The 12,500-nt window shown below is 42.5% G+C and overlaps 2 protein-coding genes across 3 annotated transcripts in view; one reads left to right on the plus strand and one right to left on the minus strand.

Moving 5' to 3' along the window:
- The window catches only part of LOC125037337 (meiosis-specific nuclear structural protein 1-like), a 13,345-nt gene extending 13,193 nt beyond the window's left edge, over window positions 1-152 (plus strand). Inside the window, exon 10 of the mRNA XM_047630427.1 lies at window positions 1-152. This exon is cut by the window's left edge and continues 221 nt beyond it. The gene's annotated coding sequence lies outside the window, so the exon portion shown is untranslated.
- Window positions 147-12,500, minus strand: part of LOC125037336 (vang-like protein 2) — a 62,464-nt gene continuing 50,110 nt past the window's right edge. For both annotated transcript variants that reach the window (XM_047630425.1, XM_047630426.1), the window contains exons 2-11: window positions 10,840-11,820; window positions 6,088-6,238; window positions 5,685-5,791; window positions 5,171-5,320; window positions 4,856-4,979; window positions 4,229-4,377; window positions 3,548-3,725; window positions 3,050-3,221; window positions 2,685-2,893; window positions 147-2,505 (exon numbers count right to left, since the gene is read on the minus strand). In XM_047630425.1, coding sequence (XP_047486381.1) covers window positions 2,287-2,505; window positions 2,685-2,893; window positions 3,050-3,221; window positions 3,548-3,725; window positions 4,229-4,377; window positions 4,856-4,979; window positions 5,171-5,320; window positions 5,685-5,791; window positions 6,088-6,238; window positions 10,840-11,126 — 1,746 coding nt within the window. In that variant the 5' untranslated portion in view covers window positions 11,127-11,820 and the 3' untranslated portion in view covers window positions 147-2,286. The remainder of the gene's footprint in view (window positions 2,506-2,684; window positions 2,894-3,049; window positions 3,222-3,547; window positions 3,726-4,228; window positions 4,378-4,855; window positions 4,980-5,170; window positions 5,321-5,684; window positions 5,792-6,087; window positions 6,239-10,839; window positions 11,821-12,500) is intronic.

Raw genomic sequence — 12,500 nt, forward strand, 5'->3', positions numbered from 1 at the left:
TGTAAAACACTACACTCTGTGAGTTTGGGTCTGAAGCCTAACAGTTTCAAGGAAACTCTTGTTCTCTTTAAAAGCATTCAACCCTTTTATTTTCAGTCACTGTTACCAATATCTTTGTTAAGGTGACTAAAAAAAATAAAGCAACATTCTCATAACTGTATTTTATTTACTATTATAAACAGCACTCACTAGGCTATTTTACAAAGTTGATATGCCTAAAAAGACCACTGATGATCAATTGATGATTTAGACTACATAAAATATATGAAACAATCATGTTCCAAGGAAGTGCATTCAGCTGCACACTATAATCCTAATTTGAGGTAACGAAAGAATGTCTGTAAAAATTTTAGCTTCAATAAATGAGAGATATGTTGACTTGAGACTATGGGAAATCTATTGTAATATTTGAGTATAATAACCAGTGAAAATGGCTTTACCATAATAGGTAGAAGTTACTCCTTTTTATAGCAACACATAGGTTACTACAAATGTTTTGGTCTATGAGATATAACATACTAAACATTTTAAGATCTTGCTAACTGATTGATACATAAACTAAGTTACACAAAAACACATAAAATGGTACATGAGTAATTTTGCTAGTGTATGTAAATGCTCAATGCAACATTTGATACACTTTCTGAATAAAATATGTAATTTTTAAAACTAATTTAATGATGTTGAATATTAATTTGAAAAGATCTAAACCAAAAAGTCGAACACCAATTTTCATGGAATTTCCAGATATTTTGCCCAATCATGAATAACAAACACAAGAAATAAATAGCACATTAACTGTATGGCTATAAAAATAACAACATCAATATATACACTCTATATACACGTAAATTGAAACCTTTGGCTCTACGTAAAAACATAAAACGCACCAGATGGAACTGAATTTCACATGCCATCGCAGGGGCTTGTACTGGTTTACAACTCTTGCTAAGAGAAGCATAGGGATGACAAACAACATGTAAAACACATGACACTAATAGCCTGAATATTCAACTATGCCCAGAACACAATATTGGCTTTGAGAAACTAGGCAGTCGCTAAACAATGGAAACGACATAATCAAATTATACTTCATTCTTGAACATTTTGATGGACTTCATCCAAACAGTGCTTTGCTTTGCTAGCATGAAACAACCCTCACACATTCCAATTTCTCATATAGCCGAGATGCAACTGAATAAAAATATAAAAAGGTAAATATATAAAGATCTAGTAACTGACACATTGCATATCAGGTCATCATATTACTAAATAATAATAATAATGATGATGATAATTAATTTTTCCTTTTTAATGTTACTCTTACATAAAAAAAATGATGAGTGCAGAGACATCACAATTCTGCTTCTCTCAGCATGGCACTGCAGCATCAGAGGTACAGTATGCACGATTTGCAGCAATGAATGAATTATTTACCATGAAATGATGCTCTTGAGAATGTTATTTTAAACTACACTTAGTTATTCAACATAATTACACTTCAATTTTACATCCCTCATAGCATGCTCCTTTACAAAAATCCATTCACACAGATCTACAAGTATAACAGACGACTAGAAAGTGGTGAACTTTCTGTTCTTGGGTATAATAAAGGTATACACAATATTTGAGCTTAGGAAATTAATACATACAACCTGTTCCTTGACTGTGCACTGGGTCTTTGTCCCCTGATCATAAGGAAAGGTACACAGAACACAAAGAAAGAAACAAAGACAAATTTCATAGCTTAGATCGTAAGGCAACAACAAATAAGGGCCAGCACAAAGGAAGCTTCAGGTGGGATGAGGTGTACTTCTTGTGCAGTTTTTCTACTTCTGATTCTCTTGATCAGACAACAACCATTTACAAAGCTTTTGGGTGTATGGGTACATATTGTCCTCACGTTTCCAAAGGGATAACAAGAGATGTCCATTCTCTCTACACCTCTAATACACTCTTAGGTTCTCACTTTTAAGCATAATTTTTGTGAACATGACATTAATATTCTTTATGCAAACACGTACTGAATACGAAGACAGCAATGTCATCCTATTCCATTCCAGTTCAGAGTATCATCAGGAACATGATATAATTTGAGAGTTGATTCACACACTTAACTGGGAGTTGTCTATTAACTTTGGCATGGTAGGCAGAGGGAACACAGTGACACACATGGGTATCCCTTGAATGTCAGTGGAACCAGTAAATGTAGCGTTCATTATCGCACTCAACACTTTAAATTGTCCGAAAATTCCATATGTCCATTTTGTCACAAAAATGATAGAATTATACACTGGTTTCTGAGTTCAGCCTGAGAACAAATTTGTTGCTTTTCGGGTGAATGATTTCCTCAGCTATAGAAAAGTGTGGAATAGAATGGACACTGCACAGGAGACACACATCTGCTTGACGTAGCTGGAAAATGGTGCCTTCATCAATTGCTCGAGAGAGAAGCTGGTCACACACAAGACCCCATGACTGGACTCCTCGGTGTTCTTTATCATTCTGTAAATACAAATATTGTGGTTAGATATCCTATGGATTATATAGAAAAGAGTTTTAAAAACAGGATGAAACAATGGAAGTATGAAAGAGAAAAAAAACATCAAAGTGGACACAATTCTACATTCTGCCTTCATAATATTACTGTAATAAATGCACAGCAATAATTCTACGAAACTAACCTGTAACACAGGCGTTGACAAAAGGTACTTTTCTAAGAAAGCCCGGGGACTCATATCATGTGCAAGACAGATGGCCAAGTGGTTCAGGATTGACTCCATAGTGTGTCTTGGCTGCTGCCTTGTGATGCGCAGATACTTCTGCAAAGCTCGTGCTAAAGAGGGGAATATGGACTGGGCTGCTTCATGAGGATCCATTGGAGCACTTGGACCTGAAATCAACAGTATTCGTAAGTCTAAGTCTTAGAAAGATTAGAGGTTTCATTTTTGACACTTAAACAAAAGAATATCTGAAATGAACACTACATTTATGTATCTCATATACTAGATTTCTTTTTTCACATTCTTTATATATAACAATTTCTTACCCTGCTCTTCATGCATTCGCTTAATGTGTGTGAAAGCTTCTTCGGCTGCTGTTATGAGTCGAGCCTTTCGCTTACGCACTCTTCTCTCGTATTCGTGTTCCTCATAGAACCTTTCATTGTGAGCGGAATCGCGTCGTCGAGCACTCGCAGTTAATACAGCTCGTGTATGGCCCTAGAAAATTTGCAAGAAAATGTTAGATTGTTATGGTGTTACCAATTTTTTTTTATTTGTCTATCATGTTATGTTGTGTGTGATGCTGGCTAAATATTTTTTAAATTCATATTTGATAAATATACATCTTCCTTCAACAGATGTTATAATACACAAAACACACTGAAAAACAACAATCGGCCTTACGAAAATATACATCCCATAAATTAATATGCAAGCAAGCAGACACCTGGTCCCAAAACAAAGCAAAGTATCCTCCTATCCCCTCCTTATAATAAATGAATAAGTGAAACAATAATATAAAAACTCAGACCCCCAACACTAACCTCAGCGTTCTCCTCATTGCCATCCACATCGTAATACTTGAAGGAGGAGTTGGTCGAGTGCTTCTTCTTGGAGGGCAGGCGGTCCAAGTAGGGGTTGTAGATGGTGAAGTCCTGGTAGTACTTCTCCAACACCCAGGCAGCTGCGCGCTGGACGCTCAGCTGGCCGATGTTGTACCACCTGTTGTGGGTTCAGATAGGGGTGAATGGGGTGGATTGAAGGGAAATGTAAAAAAGGATAAAATGGATTGAAGGGAAATATAAAAAAGGAAAAATGGATTGAAGGGAAATATAGCAAAGGAAGAATTGGTAGGAGGGAGGTACATCAAAGGGAGGAAGGATTGAAAGGAAATACATCACAGGAAGAAAGATAAGATTTAATGGAAGTTGAGTAATTAAATCGTGTGATTTAAGTTCAAAGGAAGAGAAACAAGGCAGTGAATTAGGAAATGGAAGGATACAAAATACAACTAATTAAAGACAAGTGCCAAACATATAAAAATAATTAAGCAATTTTAATCACGCCTGAAAATACTGACAAACTAGACAGTACATCTGCCCCCCCCCCCCAAAAAAAAAAAAGTTAAAAATAAAGGCACCTAAAACCTGAACCACATTAACATAAAACTATATACGCAAATGCAAATCAAATTAAATGAGCAATCGAACAGCTCTCTTACTGACCTGCTTTCCCCGTCGGGTGACCTGAGAACCTTGACGCTGTACTGGGGCGTCAGGTGTCGCAGTTCCAGCAGAATCACAGCCAGGTAGTGGATGAACAACAAGGCGTCGACCAGACTCACAGCGAAGTAGACGATAGACCGGTATTGCACCTGTGGTTTTCGGGGAGAGTCAGGTTATGTGAGCAGAGTACTTTAGAATTTTGGTTAATTTCAGTTCTTTCTGTATGTTGAGTGATTTGTGTTTTGTTTTGTGGGTAAGTCCGTATTTTGTCATTAAAATGTAGGGATTTTTAAAAGTCAGTTTTGGAGGGGAATGCTATCGATGTTAATTTCTGTTCTTGTTGTTTTGGGAGGTCTTTCTCTGTCATCTATAACTCCTTTTAAATTCATTTTTATAATTCACATTGCGAAATATTAGCATAAAAAAAACTAAGATATCTCTTAGTATATGATTCAATCTCAGAGGGCTAACTGCAGATATATAACGAACATATCTTGAAAAATCCATGTATTCTGGGAAAAAAACAACACACAACACTCACCAAACCAAGATGATATTCCTACCCCAAACGCTTTCAAATAAAAACAACAGCCCAGACAAGCCCCCTAATCTCCCCATGCTAATTACCTTCTCCGTGTTCTCGATGATGCGCACGACGTAGAACAGCCAGAAGGAGAACGTGAACACCAGGATGAGCATCGTCACCAGAGCTCGGAAGATGAAGATTCGGGGCATGGTGGCCTTGGGTTGCCTGGGGGAGACAATGCAATGCTATATTAGTGTTGGTGTATGACGATGTGTAATTTGGTTGCGCGTAGAACTGGGAATGTTGATAAAAATGGCGGGGGAATAAATGTAATAATGACTTGATAAGCAGATCGGTGAGAAACTCGAGATACTGAGAACGAAAAGGAGAGAAAGAAAATCCTTCCAAACACGTACCTGAAGAAGAGCGCCCACGACCCCAGCAGGAGAATGAGGAGCTTGAACGAGAAGCTGATGAGTAGGCCGTCGCACTCGGTGTCGCACAGAGGCGGGTCGTTCTTCAGCTTAATGATGTTCAGGCGAGGGATCAGCACCATCGCTATGGGGCTGAGGGGCAGGAGGGACAAACATCGAGTTAGGTTGTGAGAGAAAGGAGGTTGTGAGAGAGGCTCGTTTGTATAACGAATGGGTTACGTTGCAACTGAGCCCGGGGTTAAAATAGATGTGGTGAGACAAGTTAGTTCTTGAGTATAAAGTTACGTTGTGAGTCTTGTTGAAATCAACTATTGGGAAAAGTGTTCTGTGGCGAGAAGTGGGCAGGCTGTGTAATGAATAGATATCATCTATCGGGCTGTGGGAGTGATTTAGATCATCTCCAACTTGTACGGTATGGAAAAGACACCATCCGCTAAAAAGACAATAAGCTACGGCACATTGTTTCCCCTAAACTCCAGGCCCCAAGGAAGCTCACCTGAGGAAAGCCAGGAAGGCCACGAGGGCACACAAAGCCGAACCAATGTATCGCTGGCACGTGAAGGTCACACCTGTCTCCTGGTCTCTCCCGATTATTGTGACATCCTGTAAGAGCGAGGAAGGGGTGATTGGCAGGGGGCAAAGTAGCAAGGTGGTTGGGATCCGAACTACGTGTTTCCACGGCTGATCAGCATGAATATGCACAAAAATACGCAAGTCACAAAGGCTCATATATACACGTGCACGCGCGCACACACACACACAAACACCAACACACACACACAAACACCAACGCACACACACACACACACACACACACACACACACACACACACACACACACACACACACACACACACACACACACACACACACACACACACACGTTCCCCTGAACTCACCTGGAAGGATTCGGAGCGCACGGAGGTGTTCCCCGTGATGGCGGTGGTGTTGTCTCCCCAGTTGTCGTCCTGCGGGAGGATCTGCACCTCAATCACCTCTCCCCCCATCCCCCCGTCGCCGCCTACTCCGGCCGTCATCTCGCTGACACGCCTGCGGGAGGAAGCCAGGGGTTAGTGGCGACGCATGGAAAGAAGGTGGCGGGGCGGTGCAAAGCGGGGGGGTATTAGTGGTGAAACATGAACTATACGATACAGAGCAGTCCTATTAAGAGTGTAGGCCTACAGAGGGGCTACAGAAGCCTGTCCATAACGAGCTCCTCCTCATATTAGTTCAATAGTTAAACCCAAATAAAAAATAAAATTTACGCGGGCTTTTATTTTCCGGTATGAATGAATATTACCACGAATATTTAAATGATACTTTCCAGACCTTAAACAGACACCAGTGTGGCACAGATCTGCTTTATATCCTTGATACAATGGAAAAGAGCTGCCGTTCCCCACAACAAACAGTTTTAATAAAATGGAATGTGTTCTCTGAACTCTGCAGAAAGGGGAATTACTGAATTAGTAATGAGTGATGTATATAGCGATATCCATATGTATATGTGTGTGTTCAATAGCCGATTAAATAAACTAAGAACAGAGGTGAGTGTGGAGGTGGGGGGGGGGGGACGGAGGCGGTGAAGTTGGAAGAGGGGAAGAGGGGAGGAGGGGAGGAGGGGAGGAAGGGAGGAAGGGAGGAAGGGAGGAGGGGAGGAGGGGAGGAGGGGAGGAAGGGGCAGAAGGGGCAGAGGAGGTCACCCAAAATACCTGCAAGAAATGTAGACTCCGAGGGAAGTCAAGAAAGGATGAAAATAATTCGGGGCTTAATCCTTTTTTCTTTTTTTTTAAATTTAGATATTGTGTTCTTTTCCTCTGCTCGCGTTTCCAGATATGTGTATCTCTTACTACATTCCCGAAGATGATAAAAAAGAAAATGGAGATAAAAAAGAAGAAGAGACGAAAGAACGAAGGTGGAGAAGGACGAGAAAAAAAGAAAACGAAAGGGAAAAAATCAGAAAAAATGGAATATATAGCACAAATAAAAAATAAAGCGTATGAGATGAAGAAAAAGGGAAAAGAGGAAAGAAGAAATAGGAACAAAAGGAAGAACCGAGGAACAGAGAGCAGCCGCGCGCTCATGATCTCATCTGGCGCGCTAAGACTTCCTAAGGACTCGGGAATCCTACAATTATCTCAATGGATTAAGGTTTCAAGTAAATCAAAGAGTGTTTTTGCAATTAGAGAATTCCAAAGCTATTGACAAAGGAGGAGGGGCGGGGGGGGGGGGGGGGGGGTAGAAGGTCTTCCTCACATTATTTTTGGGAATTCACTAGAAGTCAACAGAATGCCCTACGCGGTTTATAAATCTACGAAAAAAATGTTTGACCGCCGCTGACAGTCCTTGCTATTCTGAGGGCGAAGTATTCCCTCAACGAAATAAAAATACAAAATCGATGACCTCCTCCGAGACACAAAAAAGAAAAAAAAAGTTCGAAAGACGGGCTCCTTGAGTGAGACGCGGAGAATTTAAACCGTAGAGTTTTCCCACGCACTGATTTCTATTTCTATTTTCCTGATGCTATTGCCTGTCTGTTGTTGTATTTCTCGTCGATATTATTCTGATACCAATATCAATAGACGTATCAATGTTATCGAAATTATGATCACTGGTATATCTTCATCCTTAAACTCATCATAATATTCTAATAATTCCGATATTACTGATTTTACCGTAACCGTTAATACCACTACCGGTAGTGATTTTCAAATCGTCATCACCGCCGTTAACATCTTCATCACTGCCAGAAGACTTAAAAGAGAATCATCAATGATAAGAATTTACTTTTTATATAACCTTACGAAGCACTAAATTCAGGAAAAAATAAGGCGAAAATCCACACGATTTTAGCAATAAGCCAACAACCAAATTAACAAGACGCGCTATCGCCCAATCAATTTTCCCAGTTAGGAAAATTCCGCAAGCGAACGTAACGAGCTCATTATCAAAGGCATATCTAATCAGATTCCTTCCAAGAGGCGAAAAAAAAGAAGTTCTGGAAACAAATTTGACAGTTTTTGAGTTCGCGGCCATGTTGGTTGGACTTCTCGGGGCAAGAAGGGCGTGTGTGTGCAACCCCCTTCCCATCTTCTTTGCTCCATTTAATGTTTTTTTTTTCTTTTCCTATCTTTTATCGTCTCTTTTCTCTGTTTCCCTTTTTAGCAATCATCTTCTCCTTCGCCTTGTTATTATTATCATTACCGTATTTATAATTTCTTTGATTATCATCATTCCCACTCCTATTCCTCTTCCCCTTTCTCCTTTTTCTCTTCTCTGCTTTATTGATAATTTCTCTTTCTTTTCCCTCTTCTCTCCTCCTCTTCTCTTGCTACACTTTTTCCTTTCCATTTTCCTCCTCCTCTAATTCCTTTCCCTTATCCTATTTTCTTCCTACCCCCCCTTTTCCCCTCCTTCTTTATCCTCCTGTCTAACCCCACTTCGATCTTCCTAATCTTAATCTTCTTATTCCTAACTTTATCATCATATAATCTCCTCCTCCTGCTGGTCCTCCTCCACCTCCTCGTCTTCTCCTCCTTCTCCTCCTTCTCCTCGTCTCGTCTCGTCTCGTCTCGTCTCGTCTCCTCTCCTCTCCTCTCCTCTCCTCTCCTCTCCTCTCCTCTCCTCTCCTCTCCTCTCCTCTCCTCTCCTCTCGTCTCCTCTCCACTCGTCTCCTCTCCTCCTCTCCTCTCCTCTCTCCTCCTCTCTCCTCTCCTCTTCTCCTTCTCCTCTTCTCTTCTCCCCTTCTTCTTCTCCCCTTCTTTTTCTCCCCTTCTCCTTCTCCCCTTATTCTTCTCCCCTTCCCTTCCCCTCCTCTCCTCCTCGCTGTCTCCCCGATACCGCTCACTCCATCAACTGCCTAACGATTCCAGCAACAGACTTGAGAATGCTGATGACTTGCTCAAGTTATTACAGCTGATTATGCATGCTGGCCAGCTTCTGGAAATGAACTTAAAGAATGAGGGAGGGAGAGGGAGGGAGGGAGGGAGGGAGGGAGGAGGGAGGGGAGGGAGGGAGGGAGGGGAGGAGGAGGGAGGAGGGAGGAGGGGAGAGGAGGGATGGAGGGATGCTGAGGTGGAGGTATGCCGAGGGGTGGAGGATGGATAGGCGGGCGGGTGGATCTTTCTTTTTTTCTGTTGTGTTCTTCTTTGTTTTTCTCCTTCTTCGTCTCTGCTCGGCTCTTGCTCTCGTTTCTTGCTGCTCCTGGTCTTTCGTTCTTCTCTCTTCGTGTCCTCTCTCTGCGTCTTTCTCTCTTTCTTTCTCTTCTCTCTCTTTCTTGTCTCTCTTCGCGTCTTTCTTTCCTTCTTCTGTTCTTTCTTTCTTTCGTTCTTCTTCTTGTTCTTTTCTCTTTCTTCTTTCTCTTTCTTCTTTCCTCTTCATTCTTCTTTTCTTTCTCTCTCTGCTCCGTCTCTTCTCTCTCTCTCTCCTCTCTCTCTCTCTTCTCTCTTCTTTTTCTTTTTCTTTTCTTTCTTTTTTCTTCTCTTCTTTCTCCCTCTCTCTTCTCTCTCTCCTCTCTCTCTCTCTCGCTCTCTCTCTCTCTCTCTCTCTCTCTTCTCTCAAGTACCCACCATCCCCCCCCTCATCAAAATCATGACCTTCTAATTCCCTAACTCACAAAACCCAAATCCCCTAAACCCCCTACACCCTACTCCCCGCACCCCAATTGCGCCAAAAAACATCTCATCATTCTGAATCTAGGATACCAGGTTTACTGCGCCCTACAACTGGTAAAATAAGTCATAATTCATGTCCTTCGTAGGAACTACAGCACTGTTAATCTTATAATAATTATTACCCATTGTCAAATCATTATCGTTATCATCACCACTACTATTATCAATATTATCATCACCAATATCATTATCTTTATCATCATTATCATCATCATCGCTATCAACATAATCATTTTAATTTTTATTATCATTATCATCACCATCTTTATCATCACCATTATTATCATAATTATTATCATTTGTAGTAGTCATGTTCTTACTAACAGGAATACTTATAAACTGATTATATGAATGAATCTTTCCGCCCGTAAACGTTGCCCCCCCCCTCCCCCCCATTCTCTTGCTTTGTTGCATGATTATGGCATAGCTCGAGGCTATACCATACGACTCTCTTTTTTTCTTTCTTTCTTTCTTTTTTTTTTGAGTATCCATGTCCGAGATAATGACTGCGGGCCCGCGAGATGGAGTCACTTATCCCGGAGAGAAACAGGACGCCAGGATCAATTAGTGACGCTCTGACATCCCAAAAAGGAACAGACGGACATCGACGCTCAACGAAACGGCGGAACAGGATTGGCACTAATGATCTTCGCGCATGGATGTCGTGATGGCCTGGCTGGTCGTACAGCTCATCGGAAGTGAATATTTATTCCATCTCGGTTTAACTACTAGAGTGCAGAGGAAGCCTGGATCTGGTATCGTGTTGGGACTAATTTAGACATATCTTTGGATTTACATGTTAGTATTGGTAAGGTAGTACATGAGATATATAATGAGGTTATTTGAAGACGATAACTGGAACAAGAGTGGGGTGAATCATTTTATAAAACAGCTGCGAATAATAAGATTAATGAAAAGACAATCATAAAAAAAAATTATAAAAAAAGACTGCCTATGCCAATGGCAAGCCCTCCTCACCTTCCTCTCTTATGCAGAGGCCGGGCATTGGCGCTCCGGAGAGACACGAACGACGCCTTCCGCCTGAGGTGAGGCGGCGGAGGCTGCTGCTGCTGCTGATGGTACTGCTGCTGCTGGAAGTGCTGCGGGTGTGGGAAGGGCGCGGCCTGCGGGTGGCGCTGGAGCGACGCGTAGATGCTGGCGTCGGTGAAGCCCGAGACGACGGAGTCCTGGTCAGGTGTCCAGGCGCCCTGAGCTGCGCTCGCTGCGGCATACGACGACCCCGGGTTGGCCACCGAGAAGGACATAGATACCCTGTCCCTGCGGCGGAGCGGCGCGGCGGCGGCGGACGGGCTGCTGCAGGCGCTGCCGCGGGGGGGCCTGGGGGGCCCGGGGCTCCTGAGGAGGGCGTCGGTGGCTGCGTGGGCGGCGGAGGCGAAGTCGGAGCCGACGCGCTTTTGTTTGCATATAGGAGGGTCACGCGGGAGGAAGCGACCGTCCGAGTCCGCTCTGTAACGCACCTTGGCTGCGCTTCGTCACGGCGCCCACGCACAGGCACGAGCGGAGGGCGTGCGGGCGGCGAGGAGCCTACAGATAGGCGCAAACGCTTGTTCAAGGTTCTGATGAGAACTAATTGCAAATGTTCACTTGGGGTCAATTCTGTTCGCTTCTATCGACAAACAAAATTGTTCCAATGTTCTTACAGAGTTCACTCAGAGTTGCAAAGATTTTCTTCACTTCACTGCCAGCACAACGCGGGTCAGGTACACAAGAGCACGCGGATGGGCGGCGACGACTTGAACTCTTCCACTTTCGTGCAAGTCAAGTCCACGAGGAGGGTAATCCGCGCACAACACTCGGCACAACACAGGGAGACACAACAAGGGTGACACTCAAGGCCACGACGCTTCACAACACGGTCCTGGCGACTGACGAGCGACTTGCTGACGCGCTGCCGCCTTGTCCCGTCCAGCCGGTGTCCTCAGCCTGCACTCAAGACACCTGGAAGGAGAAAACAAAATTAGCTCCAAAGACAAGAAGACGAAGAACTAAAGAAACACTTGTTAGCTTAAGTCCGTGAACAATTCCTCGTGAAGGAAGGACGGAGATAAATAGATCCTTGCATCCTTATAAGGTCGAAAAGGAGCATAAAAAGAGAGCTTAATAGTCACGACTAAGGGAAGACCATTTATTTAAGCGTCAGGCGAGCTACCTTGATGAGGATAATCTCACCGAATCGACGCGGGCAATGCTTTTTTTTTTTTTACTTTTTTTAAATCTTTTTTTTTATTCTTTTACTCATTTTTTTTTTTTTTTTTTTTGCGTAATTGGAACTCTTTGTGAACTAATGCTACGATGAATGAGCGTGGTAATGATAAAAAGCAGAGAGCATCAAAGAGAGACGAGAATGATGTCATGTAAACAAAAAGCAAAGGCTAAACAGAGACTGAATGGGTGAGGCGCTGTGTTAGCATCTTGTCTTGCTTCTCCGCTGAGCCAAAAGTCGATTGAGTGATTTCATGTTTATTTCTTTATCTGTGTATAGCTGCATGGCGGATGATGTCCACTCATGGTTAGTTTTTGTCTGTCTATTTCTAAGTCTCACAGACCATATATAAAGATTTGAACTCTCTTTAGTGGAAATCAATCTATCTATCTATACTGATCTATCTATCTATCTA

Source organism: Penaeus chinensis, chromosome 23 (genome assembly GCF_019202785.1).
Source record: "Penaeus chinensis breed Huanghai No. 1 chromosome 23, ASM1920278v2, whole genome shotgun sequence".
Taxonomy (NCBI): Eukaryota; Metazoa; Arthropoda; class Malacostraca; order Decapoda; family Penaeidae; genus Penaeus; species Penaeus chinensis.